Source organism: Lupinus angustifolius, chromosome LG04, assembly GCF_001865875.1.
Source record: "Lupinus angustifolius cultivar Tanjil chromosome LG04, LupAngTanjil_v1.0, whole genome shotgun sequence".
Taxonomy (NCBI): Eukaryota; Viridiplantae; Streptophyta; class Magnoliopsida; order Fabales; family Fabaceae; genus Lupinus; species Lupinus angustifolius.
Window position 1 is genome coordinate 5,461,473 of NC_032012.1, and position 16,663 is coordinate 5,478,135.

At 33.4% G+C, this 16,663-nt stretch overlaps 1 protein-coding gene and 1 pseudogene across 1 annotated transcript; both read left to right on the forward strand.

Moving 5' to 3' along the window:
- LOC109345247 (putative hydrolase C777.06c) lies at positions 1,994-7,447 on the forward strand. Its single transcript, XM_019584126.1, has 10 exons — positions 1,994-2,281; positions 2,366-2,501; positions 3,492-3,619; positions 4,479-4,626; positions 4,715-4,820; positions 5,175-5,233; positions 6,005-6,040; positions 6,124-6,233; positions 6,414-6,475; positions 6,996-7,447. Exons 1-9 carry the CDS (start codon positions 2,106-2,108, stop codon positions 6,469-6,471), a joined length of 957 nt encoding a protein of 318 aa, XP_019439671.1. The 5' UTR covers positions 1,994-2,105; the 3' UTR covers positions 6,472-6,475; positions 6,996-7,447.
- On the forward strand, positions 7,787-10,418 carry LOC109345248 (annotated as a pseudogene).

The following is a 16,663-nucleotide window of genomic DNA, read 5'->3' on the forward strand; positions in this document are numbered from 1 at the left end:
CATTAATTGTTGTGGAATGATTTCTGGACTAGTGATCTAAACTGTATTACAAATTGTATGAGCTGGAAACTTAAGATCTACAAAAGGCTTCAGATTCAGAGCTAGGATGTCTTCTAAGCTCCTCTAGTGATGTGTAGTGTTAGACTTCATATAATGGATGAATTTACCAAAATTTTGAGAAGATAAAGAGGGAAAAAGCCTAATATTTATACTGCCTCTTGAGTGATATAAATAATAAGTCCTATAAACTCATCTTTTTAAAGGGTGTTAGTTTTGTTGTGTATTAAGTATGAATGAAGAAGTTCCATATTGAGTAAAAATAAATGAGTTAAAAAACATATAAGTGGATAGATCCATAGACATAATGTTTTAAGGTTTTGAATGGTGTCAAGCTCACTTCTATGTTTCTTTCACTTAGCCCATGGAGGAATGGTGTAACCCATGGGTGAGTTAATATGTTAGTTTTGTTGTGTATTCCAAGTGTGAATGAAGAAGTTCCATATTGAGCAAAGATTGACGAGTTAAAGAGCATATAAGTGGATGAACCCATAGACCTAATGTTTTAAGGTTTTGGTGGTGTCAATCTCACTTTTATGTTTCTTTTACTTAGCCCATAGAGAAATGTTGTAACTCATGGATGAAGTCCCAACAAGTGGTATTAGAGCCGATGGTTCGACGACTCAACGGACTATTGAAGCGGCAAGTGGCCGGTAGATCCAGGAAAGGCTAAGCCAACTGCCACCCATGGTTGAAGATCTCCCAACAAGTTTTTCTATGATGAGTGAGATTTGAATTCTCAACATACTTATCATTCTTATCATTTCACAGTTCACTCCCTAAGCCCTCCACTTTTACCACTTGATGACCTTATAACTCATCATATAAACTCACTTAACATACAATGATCACTTAATCAATGCACAATTAGAGTGCAAGGTGAGAGCATTATTGCTAAAGAATTGATGCATTCTTTAGCTTGAAGAGAGAAAATTCTCTTGCTCACTTCAGGGTACGCAAGACCAAGTTTTAACCTTATCGGGTTAAACGAATGTTTTCTACATGTCCTGGTTTGAGGAATCAAAACACAAATAAACACAATCTTATAAGTTAAAAGATCAAAAATCATAAAATAGAGTGGAGTTACACAATCATACAAAAAATGAACGATTAAAATACAATTAAGTCAAAAAATTATTTCATCTTAACCTCTGACATTTCATAGTAACACTTTCATAAACCAACGGAATAGATGAGCAAATTAAACAATATATTTGTTTTTGTATGTAATTATTACAATATTTTTAGGTATCTTTTCCAATCATAAAAATAATACTTATGATATGAGATAATTTTATGGTTGATAGTCACTTAGTCTTTACTGTTGGTTCAATCATGCTAATCTTTAATACCTAGGCTTTCACGCCATGAATTTGATTACCATTTATAGCTTATATTTTTTGGGTAATAAACTAATCTTTTTGGGGTTTGGTATTAAACTCTTGACCTCTAGATCTTATACTACTAGATTAACATCATTTTTTAATTTACATATTTGTATATGGATTTGTGTTTGTATTATTCATTATGGTAGACCCTTTTATATTTGGTTAAAGTATACCTAATGTTCCTTTGATAAATTTTGATTATAAAAATAATAATAATTAACATATCATATATGATATCCTATGAGAGTATAAAACTCTTATGATTAGTTTGAGAGTTCGATTTTGGAGGGAAATGAAGGGAAAGAAAAAAGGAAAATTTAAAAGCCATAAAATACACTAAAATAACTTTCAGATGTTCCATTTTTCTTCGTTCTCCTCCAAAATTCAACTTGCAAGTATTGATGAACTATTTCATCAAGTATTGAGTAAAAAAGTTAGGTACTTAAAGTCTTAACCCATATAGTTTTTGGAGAAAATAACTATTTGATTATTTTTAGAAAATATTAAAAAAATAGAGGGCGTGACTCTCTAACGTGAAATTATCCAGTCATTTGAGAAAAGGATAAACGTGAAAGAAAAAGTGTGTCATCATGAAAAGCAGTTGATTTTGGCGGGGTCCCTTTAAATCTCCCTTCTCTCTTCTAGATCCACCGTACCACCATGGCCACTTCCGACTCAAACCACCGCACAACCACCGAATCTGCATTGATCTTCATGGGTACAGGTTGTTCCAGCATGGTTCCCAACTTAATGTGCCTTCTCCATCCCTCAGATCCACCTTGTCCCGTTTGTCTTCAATCACTCTCAATTCCACCCCACCAAAACCCTAATTACAGGTACCTACCTCATTCTTATACGATGTTGAAACTTGAAGTTAATTATAATTAGCAATGAATAAATGTTGATTTCATGCATTACAGGTGCAATACATCGCTTCTGATTGATTATTGTGAAACCAATGGGAATCATAACTATATCTTGATTGATGTTGGAAAATCATTCAGGGAAGCTGTACTTAGGTGGTTTGTTCCTCATAGGATTCCAAGAATTGATTCTGTTAGTTTATTCTCCACCTTTATTTATTTATCATTTTATTTTTAAGTTCAGTGTTTTTGTTAATGGTATCCCTTTCGGGATGCGTGAAACCCCTTCCAACCAGTGTCGCTCCCAGGAATAAAAACATTGACCTTTTAGTCGTTCTAGGGCGGGATCTTACCCCACTTGACCAAGCCCTTGTTGGTTTTAAGCTCAATGTTTCAATGTAGATATTGGGACATATGGAGTTGGGGATTTAAAACAATAACCTACAAATAATATTGAGGACCGTTAGTTTTTTTTTTCATAAATAAATGTAATTTGTTTGTTTAGATTTTTTATTCTGTAACTGGGAGTGGGGAGAGAATAGTTGTCAGGGCTATATGGGCTATATGTGCTACCAACTGAGCTTAGCTTGGGGATATTTGGTTAGACTTTTACTAAAAGTAGAAGCTGAGAGAAGCTGAAATTCAGTTTGTTTTATGAGAAGCTATATTATTCAGGTTCAAAAAAAAGCTTCAGTGGAGAGATTGTAATAAAACCACTTTCTATAATTGTAATCATATGCAAAACAGATTCTGATTTACTAAAAACCTATATAACTATAAAATAACTTTTTATAAATACATGTAGGTGCCGTGCCGTTGGCACATTGTGTAAAACAATATATGGAAGTCATTTCAGGGACATAAAACAACATTGTGTGAAAAACCTATGGTGCCATTCGGTTAGGGACATTAATTTTTTGACAGCAGTGATGCTGAAGTTCATATTTTTTTAACATTCTGATTGAGAAGAAAGTCATTTTAGGGAAAACAGCGTATGGATGAATCATAAATCGTGGAGTATGGTAATTGTATATGTTATATACTTTGGAGTCCGAGAACATGGATTGATTACAATGTTTCTTTTAGATTACTTTTTCTACCTTGTATCTATATTATTTCCATGATTTTTTTAATGACCTCAAGCACACAATTGAGAAAAAAGTAATTCTTGCTTAAATTGCAGATTATTTTGACTCATGAACATGCTGATGCAGTCCTTGGATTGGATGATGTACGTGCTGTGCAGCCTTTTAGTCCAGTAAATGATATTGATCCTACCCCCATATACCTGAGTCAGCATTCAATGAATAGGTGCCTGCCTCTACATGTTACTAATGTAATTTATTGAAGAAATAGAACTACATCCCTGATTTAGCTGAAATACACACACCTACCCCTTATTTTCTGACTTATGTAAGCATCTCTTAAGATTTAATGAGGCATTAAGTAACCCAATTGGTGTGTTTCTTAAACATGAATAGTAACAGAACCATCATACCTTGTTCAAAGGCAAAATGTTAGCCAAATATCAAGGCTTCAATAATTTAGTCTTTACTGGGTAAATTGGCCTAGAAAAGGCCCAAGTGCAGACTAGCCACCATAAAATATTAGTTTTACTTTTCATGACTTGGTAAAACTAGAGGTTCTCTGACATTACACTTGAACTCTAGATAAACTCATTTCTTTTAGAAGATATACATAAGTGAACAACATCTTGTCACATATTTTTTCAAACTGTTCTCATATTTGCATGTATTTATGACCAAACAATGTAAAATAGTCTCATTAACACTAAAAAACAACAATTTGAACCACATTCTGTGATAGTGTATCAGTCAAGAGGAACTCTATTAAATATTAATCACTTGGCTCTTCAATTTTCAACATATATGATGCAATTCATGTTGTATGCTATCACAGGATGGTAATGTTCAAGAACTCAATTAAATAAATGGCTAAAATAATTAGTCTTTCCAAAACTACTTTTGCATCTAAATCTTTGAGATGAAACAAGTATGTTGTGTGCACTTCCCACCATTGAATTGGGATGCTTGGGAAGTTGTATTGATTACAATGCATCTCTTGTCCAAGCACTATATCCTGTTCATTTGATTTTATGGCTTTCTTATGCTCTCCAGCAGCTGAATCCATGTTTACACTTTTGCAACAGCATAGCAGAGAAGTTTCCTTATTTGGTTGAGAAAAAACTCAAGGAAGGACAAGAAATACGAAGGGTAGCCCAGATGGCCTGGAACATTATTGCTGATGACTTTAATCAACCATTTTTTGCATCAGGCTTAAAATTTACCCCACTACCAGTTAATTACCAGATTCTATGTCATTAATGGTAAGAATGCAATCCTCTTTTTTATTATCAGGACTTAATTGCTTTATATATGGATGTAGGTTATGCATGGAGAGGATTACATCTGTTTAGGCTTTCTTTTTGGTGACAAAAGTAGGGTGGCATATATATCTGATGTTTCACGAATTCCTGCTAGTACTGAGTATGGTACGTTTTTTAATCAGTTTCTTCCTGCTCGGACGTGCGTATTTCTTCATCAATGCTATCCCACAAAACTGTGACGAGAGATAGTTTATCCATCAGTTTTATTGTCAATTGTGATTCTCTTATCTGTGGATTGAAAAAGAGCAATAACATTGAACAACGATTGTTGTCACTTAGGGGTGTGTGGTGTACACTGTCATTATTGCTATAATTTGGACAGGACTTACTTTTTTAGATTGCAACATTTTCAATTCTAGAAGTCAGTTTCATTCTTGAAGCATTTATGCAACATAATTAAACCCTGTGCTGAGTTATTCTTTTCGACATCTGACATGTACCAGTAATTTATTTTTACAGTCATTTCAAAAAGTGGAGCTGGGCAATTGGATCTTCTTATATTGGATTGTTTGTATAAGGTCAGCAGCAGTTCCATTTTCAATTGTTGTGAGAAAAAATATGACAATTCTGTATCCAGATGTATAGGTTAATTACATTCCGCTACTGAATTTGCGTAATGTAAATGATATACCACTAAATTATGTCTTCACGCACAAAAGGCTTGAATGCATGTGCACTCAACATGCAGAAGTATCTCATAGGCATTTTTAAGGAAAGTGAACCTGGTATTTGCATCATTTCTTGCCAGTCAAGTTCTTGGTTTTTCACGTCAGGTCTCTCCTAGGGAGAGAATTTTGCCTGCTTGCAGTGTGATACAGTTCTTAATTGCTGTTTCTTATGGCTTGCTCTGACATAATCCTTTGTCGATTTGTTTGTTGAATATTATGTCTCTTTCCATGAGTTATTTTTCATTTATTTATTTATCCTATACAAAAAAGAAATCACTTCATTGTTACTAGTATAATAAGTTAATGACCATATCAAAGAAGGCCAATAATATGAATACTCAATGCATTGGCACTGGACCTAAAATCCTAAATGCTTTAAACTTTTCACTTTTCAGGCTCTTCAGCACATTTTCATCTATAAAGTAATAAAACCCAATATTCCTTTCTTGCTTCTTTTTTAAGTAACATTTAGACTATTGCCTTTTCTTATGCATGTGTTGTTCTTTTTTTGGGTGAGAATTTTATTATACTTGTTTGTCAATTCCATGCTTTAGTTTTCTTCTCTCTTTACCTTTTCATTGATAAATGTTTCTTTCTTGATATTTTTCTGTGTTATTGCAGGATGGATCACATAATGTTCACCTTTGTTTTCCACAGGTTTGTTTTGCATTTTACAAAGAAGTGTTACCTTTTATAATTCCCTGGTGGTGCAATGTTGTTATTAATGGGTAATTTTACAGACTCTTGAAACTGTGAAGAGGTTATGTCCGAAGCAAACCCTTTTGATTGGACTGACTCATGAGTTTGATCACCATAAGGACAATGAGTTTTTGACAGAGTGGTCTAGAAGGTACATGTCTTATCCATCTTTAAAGAAGTCATTTTTTTAACTTTTGCAAATACATTATGTAATAACTAACCTGACAATCCAATAGCTACTATGTGAATCTAATTCAACTGTACATGTTTGCACTCTATGGTATGTTTGTTTTTTAGAAAATAGAGCTGATTCTTCTCTTATTGTGCTCAGGGAAGGAATTCCAGTGCAGCTTGCTCATGATGGTTTGAGAGTCCCCATGAAATTGTAGTAAGGTAATGCTCGTGGAACTGAATCTCCATTTTTCACATCAAGAGCGATACATACAGCGCTAGGAAATGAATTATTCACTATGATCAGTGGCAAGCATTGGTTTGATGTGTCCCCCTTCTTGGAACAGATGTGCCTGCTAAATGATCACAATTCTGGAATAGTGTCACTTTCCTTTCTTCCTTTTCTTCCTGATCTTAAAATTTGCATTCAATACATTGTGAAGTGATATCGACCCTACCTAATGGGATTAAGGCTTGATTGTTGTTGTTTGTACATTATGGAGTGATTAACATTCAGTATGTGTTAAAGGTGATGGAAAGTGAATAGGTAGGTAGAAAGTTGGGTGGGGAGTGAAATTTGAGTGGGATAGAAATGTTGCTCGGTCAGTGGAAAATCACTTCGAAATCACTTTCATGCTATATAAGTAGATAAAGTTGTGAGGTAGGGTGTAAGCACTCCACTTCCTTTGACACTTGGATGAATATTTCTTAAATCTTAACGTATGCTTTCATGTTCTTGCAGGCTGAAGCATGTGACAATATATACCACATACTGGTGGTCATAATTTGATTGTAGAACACCTTAATGTTCTTATAGAATATCCCCAGCTTATTCATCTGTCTGAAGAATTAACATTTTTGCTAGAGATAGCATTTCTGGATATGATGAAGACAACCTATTCTTATGAAGTCCCTATTTTTCTAATTGAACTCGTGAAAGCTGTATTGGGAGCAAATTTATAATAGCTCCATGATGCTGTTATAGTTAGCAATATGAGTTTTTAGAGCTTATAAAATTCATGATCATTTCCTAAATTTCTTTTGCAGTCACTCTACAGGGCAACTAATCTGCTGGCTAAAAGATGTATCTTCAATCATTAAAATGAAAAATTATGTCTCCTTGATGATACTTTGCAAATGTTACATTTTGAGTTTGATTACAGTTGCTCTCTCATGAAAGGATACTGGACTTAGGTACTGAGAAAGTAGATATAAATAAAATCTTTAACTGAAAATCATTTTCTGTTTGGTTTTACTATGTTGCTTCTCTTCTCACTCTCCATTACACCATACTATCTTCTAAGAGTCCACTTGGATATTCAAATCACAAGACTTTAAATAAGATTAGTCAACTTCATTCCTATCAATTTGTTCAATTATAAAAGTCAAAATAAAAAAATTTGAAAGTTGAAATCAACTTAATCAATTTTCAAACACGCTCACTTCCAGAAATTTCATTAAATATATATATAACAACATCAACTAGAAATATCCCAGATATCAAACAACATTTTATTAAACATGTTGTAAAGTTGAACTAGTCAATGGTCGTGACTATTGTCTTTTAGTTCCATTTCTAAGCCTAACTACTTTTATAGTGTCACCTTTTACTAGAAACAACATGAGAGAAGGAAGAAAGAAAACAATAGTTGAATTCCTCTAGAGCCAAAGTCAAAGTTTGTAACCATTCTAGAAAGCAACCTTAGTATTCATGGAAGATTTGGGCATGTGTGTCTTGTGGTTTTGTTCTCATATTTGATGGCTTTATTTCCTTAACAAAAAAATAGCCATTGATAATATAGTAAGTAGCATGAGTGATCAGAAGAAGAGATTAAAACTTTAGAAAGAAAGAAAAAGAGATAAGAATATGGCTTGTTCTGTGCCTTTTGATAACAAGGATTTAGAAATAAGCTTCTTTGTTTTCAAACCAACTGTAGTAATCGTGGATGATCTTGTTCATGGATTGGAAGAGTTTTCCTTAAGCACTGAGGCTCTTGGTTGTGTTCAAAGCTCTATATTTAGGAGCATCCATGGAAATATGGTATGTTTTTGCTTTCTTCTGTTTTCATGAAAATCTATGACTGAAAATATGGTATGTTTGCTGATTAGTTTATGAAAATCCACTTCTTTTGTTGAATACTGCATATTGACTGGGGAGACCATAACTGAAAGATTGCACCCCAAATTGATCATATACTTTTTTTTAGCTTTTTTTGCAAGTTGGTTTTGGAGTTTGGAGCTTATATTTTCCTGAAGAGTTTACTTTGGAACTTCTATATTTCAGTGAGTGACAACTTCAATGTCATTTCTCTATGGTAGCCTACCATATATAATGGTTAATCTGCCATAAATTCATTGAAATATATAGCTTAACATTTTGTACTTGTGCTTAATAATAGTGTTTTCAACATATGGATTCTCAATAGTAATTAATTTTCTAAATCAGAATAAAAAATTTCTAAATATTGATTTAAGTTTCCCTGGAGTCAACTTGATCTTTCTGTTGTTAAGTTCAGGTAAAACACTGTTATCCTTGTTTTCAGTTAATGTGTCAGTTTCATTCTTCTATCCCACAATTTTTTTATAAGCAAAAGTATATTAATGGAATACAAGGATACTCAAACCCTTTTACAAAATCCTGTAACTTTGTTCATAGATCATAATCCATAATGCCATAAGAGATACAAGTATAAGGGCTCATACATCTAACCTGACCATAATTAAATCCGACAACGCCATTTGTTATTAATCAAATAAACGACAATGAATGATTTATCGGGTTAATCTCCTTTTCACCAAGCATATCATGCACTCATGTTTTCCATTTATTCACATTGAGCTGAATAATTGTGCTCTTTAATCAGATCATATGGTATGGAGCATGGAAGAAACGGTCCAAGAAGGAAAAAGTGCAGCTAACCTCAACCCTTGTAAGTATGATCATAACTACTAGCATGATTAACTGAAGCACATGTTTACTATCCCATTATTCATCTTTTAAACACATTCTCAAAGAACTATGAAGATTAGTTATCATATTGTTTCCTAAATATATGGTTGTAACTTGTAAGAATTGAGACATCTCCTTTTCTTTTGAGAAGCTTTTCATGCACTTCAACTAGTGGTTTGAAAATAATGTTCAACTTTTATAATTGACAGAAATCAATGTTACCCAATATATCAAGCATGGCTGTGTTAACTGAACATAGCTTCCTTGAAGCATATGCCGGAGAATCAATAGAGGGCTCTTCAACTGCAAAATTCTCTACAGGGGACATAATTTCAATGAACTCGGCCATCATCGCTAGCAGCAACCCAGATGACCTTAATGATCTATGTTATGCTGTCCTAGCACTTTTTCCGTGTCGTTTTGCGAAAATGGAAGGCATAACTGCAGGCCTTTGCTTGAAGGGACAAAGCATACCAAGAGTTGTATGCATTCATGTGTGGAAGTCTCTGCATTCTTGTTACTCATGGATTCTCAGTTCAGACCATAGAAAGTGGATGATGCCATATCTTGAACGTTTCTCTACTCACATGAAGTATGATATTTTCAGAGTAGTTTATGTTAATGGTGACAGTGTAGCCAATCTTAACTATGTTCCTCAATCCTCATCAGATGTTGGAAAATGAGAAAGATAGCACTAAGATCATAGGGTAGGCTATGCACAACTGAGGGTGCTGCTAAAGCTTCTAAATATAAACCATCATTTTCTGCAAAGGTTTTCCCCTCTTTCTTTTTTCTAGTAAATATTGTATATATACTGCATGAAGTTTCCAGGTAGAAATTTTAACTTGGGAACTCTATATTCATTACTATAAACTAGATTATAGATTTGATCAAGTAATTGTAATAATATATTCAATTGAAAATTGTTTTATAGGATTGAATTATCTTTCTTCAGACATAACTTAGGGGCATTATAACCTTAGAAATATTTGAAGAAAAAGTCACAGGTTACAATGAATTCTTACACTTCACCATCCTGCAAAACTTGCATAAACAAAAAAGACTAGGAAGAGCCCACATTGCTCAATCTTTCATTTGACATGAAATCAAGTTTCACCTCCTATAACATGAAAACAACCATGTCTTCTTAGAAATTATATAAATATAAGGCCAACTCACAAAACTCTCAAACTTAAGCTACAAGGAAACATATATCAGAAATAAGAATGAAATGCCTCTCCTTGATTTCACCCTGTAGGTTAGTACCCCTAATGATCTTGAACACTCAAACCTGAAAACATCAAGTGCATTATAAGTTAAGAAATGATTGCTGCACATCACCTCATATTATGTACAAAACTATGTAGCACTAACTGTTATCATGCATTAAAAACTGCATAAATGCAATGTAATGTATGTTTGAGTAGAAAATTATTCTCCTTTTGAGTTTCTCCATAAGTACATATCCAAGCATATAATCATTATCAATGTTAAATAATATTGAAGTAATTTTAAAAAGTTTTCTATTGTTCAAACTTCAATTGGCTAAAGAAATGTGTCTCCCTTAATCCAAATATCTGTTAAACATATGTATCAGCATTGATATGCATAAAGTGAAAACTAAAGTTATCCTACAACAAAATATAACATGTAAAGAATGCAATTTCCATTACTAACCTGGAGGAAGAGATTGCTTCAACTTATCGGCTTTCTCGGTATCGAAGACACAAAGAGTGTAAAGGTACTTGGAGCATCGAACCTTGAACTTAACAACATGTATGCTCCTCTTGATTTTAACTGATCTAGCATCTTTCTTTCTAGCAGTTAGAAGGAAATCCTTAATATCATGGATTTGCTTAGGCTATGAACAAAAAAAACCAGACACATATTAAGACAACAATTGCAAAACAAGCATACTAGATAAGCAAAGCTACCACCTTTTTATTGAAACTTAACAATGGAAAAAAATTAGTGCTACAACTTAACTAGTAAAATTAATGGTTATCTACATCCATGAAGAAAATACAGATAAATTTGAAATATAAGTCCTAATTTTTAGGAGGGAGCGACTCACGTGGGAAAAGTGTATTAATGCACTACTATGAAAAAAAGGAGAACAATTAATATTGATCCTTGAATCTTATTTAAACAATTAAGATTAAAATATATATGCATATGACATGTAATAAATAAATAACTTTTAATACTAATCAAATGAAAAGTGTTCTAACTAAAGTCATTTTGAGTATTACCCAAAATTTCTCAAATCTAAATCAGGTATTTTTAAATATGTTAGAATAAATTAAGCCTCAACAAATCAATTATTCTCTGTGTTACACAAACTTGCACTAGTTTATCTGTAAAATTGAAATTAACCACGAAGAATGGGAATGAGAACCATTGTGTTGTTGTTCAAAGTGACTGTGGGGAGAAGAAAAGTAAGCACAGAGGTTCAGCTCATAAACCCTAATTCAACCATTTCCCTATTGGCTATTAGACCTGCAACCCAATTTTAGGGCCACGGTCCATAGAGCCTAAAACCCAAACCCAATTTTTCTTTTGGGTACATGGTTATTCTTTTATCACTTATAAGTATTTTAATAATTATTTTTTTACTCGGCCAATTTTCTTTTTTTTACTTAGAAGAATACTTTCAAATAATATGAGGAGGAGAAAAGAAAAAAGCAAATTCCCCCCTTCAAGATCAACTAAAAAAATATAGTTAGATATATGTATGTGAATACTTAAAAAACGAATTATTAGATATTAATTATGATATTTGACATTTTGCAATAATAGACTAGAAAAATATTTTTACTAAAATAAAACATCAATCAAACTAAGAAAATTTATTGCTTTGTTTCAAGAGAAAAAAGAAAAGGTGGGATTTTCTCTAGTTTGATGGAGGAGAAAAAAATTAAAGAGAGACATGCATTACATTCACACTCAAAATTACTTCTTTTTTTCTCATTAGGGGATTATTTCCCTTAAAAAAAATATCATTTTTATTTCTTCTTATTATCTATCCAACCAAATAAAAATGGAGGAGAAAAGAAAAGAGTTTTCATTTTCTCTTATTCTCATATTAAGCAATAGAAAATTTACTTGTTTTCCTTCGATCGAATGTGTAAGCCTTAAAAGTCGGGAGCACATCTTCTATCTCATAATCTGTATAATTTCATGTGTTATAAGTTATGATTGGTCAGAAAAATATTTAATAATTAAATTTTAAATAAAATATATTTTTTAACCAATTACAAGTTCATGGCACATAGATTGTCGGACAACAAATGTATACCTTATTGTCATGGTCAATATTATTGAGAAATAGGCTATGTTGGTAGGAAAAGCTCGGCTTTTCAAGTCCATAAAGCCCTTTTATATGCAAATGAGACCTCATTACCCTATTATCAACACTACTGGCTTCTCAATATGTATTGTATCCAGCAACCACTTGGGCTCAGAAAGTGCAAACAAATAAAGCCTTATTATTGTAACTCCAATATTATGACAAACAAGTGTAGATAGAACAAACATCAAATAATGAATTTTCTACGTGAGCGGGAAACAAAAAACGACAAGATCCATGCACGTGTTAAACAAGGTTATTACAACCTTTTTTGGTCATGTTATGGGTGACAGCGACGCTTGAGGTAGAGTGACTCCACATCCACATCAAAGAAAAAGAAATATACAAAGTTGAGAGAGACTATGCATCATAGATGCCAACTTCAACAATATTTGGGAGTAATTTCATCATTTTGGTAATTTCTCACCAATTTTTAACTCAATTTACCAAAAAATTATTCCAAACACCACTAACTCAATTTATTTTACATTGTTAGTTATCCATAAAATAAAATTGATCAATCTCATTGTCTAATCAGAATCCGATAATTAAATTTATGACCACTCGCTTAAAATTATTTGATTTTAAAGTTACAAAGTTACCAAATTACAAATTTACTTAATCCATGTGAGAATAATCCCTTAACGAGATTATTCAAATGGTAATTAATGAACGAACTCAATTTCTCATTTTCAATTAAGTAAATAATGACTAAAAACATTACTATTTTGTCTTTTTAAATGAATATTTTTTGCATCACTAGTAATCATATTAATGTAGATGAGGAGGTTCCATGAATTCAAAAAAAGAAAGCTCACCTAAAATTATAAAAAGGTAGGGATAGGGTTTTTGGGTTGCCACCCCTATATTTTTAATGATATTATTATTATTATAGATAGTGCCCTACCTTGTCACCATTCCATACCCATAAAAAAGCTCCCAACCAATTCTTCAACCCCACAACATGCATCAAAACAAATTGCACAAACCTGCACTCAACTCCAACTTTATCCTCTTATGTCTAGTAGTGCCCACAAGCTAAGTAGCTCTTACCACAACTACAAAGTATCTCAATTAGGCTCTTTCTTCCATCCTCTTTCTCACGTTCATTGAAATGTGAAACACCTTTCATAGCAAGAAAGAAAGATAAAAACTACCAACTAAATTGGTTAAATGAATTATAACATTGCATGTTATGAAAGTGAAGTTCCTACTGTCATATCTGCCGACACCTACAGATCCAAGGCTTTCTTTTTCAACATTTATATTCCAATTGATATATTAAGTACGAAATCTCACATTGGATTAGAGATTAATGAAACAGTTTATAAGTACACAAGACTCATATAATTATTATGGTTTTGGTTCAAGATATAGTGTCTCATCGGTGGCTCTCTACTCTTTCATGTCCCAGATAACAATGAAACTGTCAGATGGTAGGAAGCTTCGCGGTCGGGTCCAATACTAATTTTATAATATTCATTTAAATTTCAATTTCTACCATTACTATAAAAATAAATTCTGATTCATATAAGTATATTGTGTTTAACTTGATTTTTCATTTCTTAGGAGGACATGAAAAATGTACAATAATAAAAGTTATACACTATGAGAAGTAACCTATAAAAATCAAACTATCTTAAAACTAGTTTGTATGTTTGAGTCTTATACACCCCCTATTTTTCCACCATTTTTTCTGTTTATGTTCTTATATATATTAGCTGGAGTTGTACATGGTGCAATGATTTTTGCATTATGTCAAAGATAGGTTTAGAATGATCAAGTATCTTGTAGAGGGGCCCTTTAAATTTCACTATCAGGGTCCACCTTCTATATGCATGTGACATTGATTGGTGTGTCAATGGCAGATTCAATAGCCATAAATTATTGTTGGTGCCATTTTTTACTGGTACAATCATTGTGCACTATATCTTTAACTAGTAACTCAGCCTTTCAAGTTCATAACAGATACAAAAGTTATCAACTTATATTCCTAATCTAGTCTAGAGTTACCACCAAATTTATGGTTATCATTTTCTTTTTGGTCCCCCACTAATGTATTACTTTGTAGAAGTTGTATATACCTAAGCTCAACCAATACTTTTAAGACTAGGAATCCTTGACTTTACTGCAGCAATTAGCATTGTTGCTGTCCTTTTACTTTTGGTTAATCATTTTCTAAATCTAGTCATCCTTACACTTCATTAAGAAACAAATATTTCTTATTTTTCTTTCCAACAAGAAAGTCACCATAGACTATGGATGCATGACCAACCAATCAACTTGCAAGGGTTTATCCTACTTAATCAGTGGTCTCGAGTTAGAGTCCTAACTATGCACCAGTCTTTCAAATTGTGGACTGCATCATCTGATGCACCCGCAAAACTCCGGTTGCGGCGGCCATTGTAACTGCATCACACTACAATTGAAGTGTGATACTGAAATACAATGATGCGATCGTAACATAACCATATTTGGACAGCAGTAGGCCACAATGCAGCCGTATCGGGCCGCATCATACCACATCGATATCAAAAATATTTTCTTAGCCCATGAGTCTTTAGTAATATATATGTGAACCAAGGTGAAACTTTAGAGGACAATGAAGGCAAGGAATTCCAAAACTTTAGAGATTATAAATATGTGGGACACTTCCAGCATGAAACTGGTATGTGGTATTGATCAAACAAGATAGAAATGGACAAAATGTACAGCTTTCACTTTGGTATTGAGATGGAGTAAAAGCATTACAAGGAAGGTGAAAAGTTTGCATGGCTAAAAACCAATAAGACGACAAAGAAGGCCATTCTCACATTAATGGAAGGACATAGTGATTTGTTTACCATACTTGATTGATCAGAGAGACACATCACATGGCTTTGGTGTACTCTCCATGTTCAAAAGAGTCACATCTTCCTCTTTTTCTCAAATGCTTTATCCATCACTCAACTTAGTCTTCCAAGTCCAACATCATCTGCAGTGCTGTCATGTCTGTTCCATTAGGTGGGTTTTGTGGTAACTTAGTACCGTTCCGTACTCACCAAAAGGAACCTCTTATCACCATCTTTTTATAATTTCATAGTCTCTCATTTCACAACAAGATGTTTTTTCTCACTGTTTTGACTGGTCTAGCAAAACTTGCTTCTCAAATCTTCAATAAAATATTATATTATCGTTCAATCCATCTAAGTGATACCACTTGGTGGAATAGATGTTACTGTGTTGAACAAGTTTAAGATAATTTTCATTTTCAACTCTACTCATCCAACTCCACCCCAACAACCAGGAACCCACCTCCATTCATGGCAACCACTGCTAAAAAGGGTGGCCCGATTTAATATACGCCCATTTTTCTAAGAAAATGTGTATATTCACGAGTATATGACAACACTTAATCCCACAAGTGGAGAAGATATTTCGTAGTATTGAATATGTCACCTCTATGTCACAAGGCATCAACAAAGTTGTGTTGAGGCTTAACCTCATATGGCTATCACCACTGCTAAAAGCTCTTCAAATCAAACTCATGTTCGTCTAGAGAAAATCTTCAATCAGAGTTGAAATCTAGAAGGCAAAAATCCACCATTGTGTTCATATTCCAAGCATCCTTCTTTGATGTGTCACAAAGTACACCATTCCAGCCAATCTTTTGATGCTTTAAGCACAATTCAGATGCATGGTGGTGGCGCAAAACATGGCCGCTCATGTTAGTTTCATGGTGGCATGGTGCTACTGGGTTGTGTGGTTTGGGGTGGAGACAACTGTGATCCATGGAGGCCAAGGTGACCATTGGAAGTTGGTGGTTCCAACAAGTTGGGGTGAGAATATCATAAATGAGTATTGTTTTTTGGGCGGGCGATGCACTAGACTCTCACTTAGTGGGATATAGGAGGTAAATATATGCAGCCTTATACCACAAGCGAAAAGGTTATTTTCAGAATTTGAACCTGTGACCCCATGATTAGTAAGCAACAACCTTACCGTTGCGTCAAACTCCCATCTAGTATTGTTTTCTAATATTACAAAAAAAATTGATCATAACTAAAATAAGAAGGTGCATGCTGCACCCAACTCATTAAGGTCAACAAGTTCAACATCACCTCCATTGTCA

Coding starts and splice junctions, on each gene's coding strand:
- LOC109345247 (XM_019584126.1), top strand. CDS start 2,106: ATGGCCACTTCCGACTCAAACCACCGCACAACCACCGAATCTGCATTG. Junction 2,282..2,365: donor CACCAAAACCCTAATTACAG/GTACCTACCTCA, acceptor CATGCATTACAG/GTGCAATACATCGCTTCTGA. Junction 2,502..3,491: donor GGATTCCAAGAATTGATTCT/GTTAGTTTATTC, acceptor CTTAAATTGCAG/ATTATTTTGACTCATGAACA.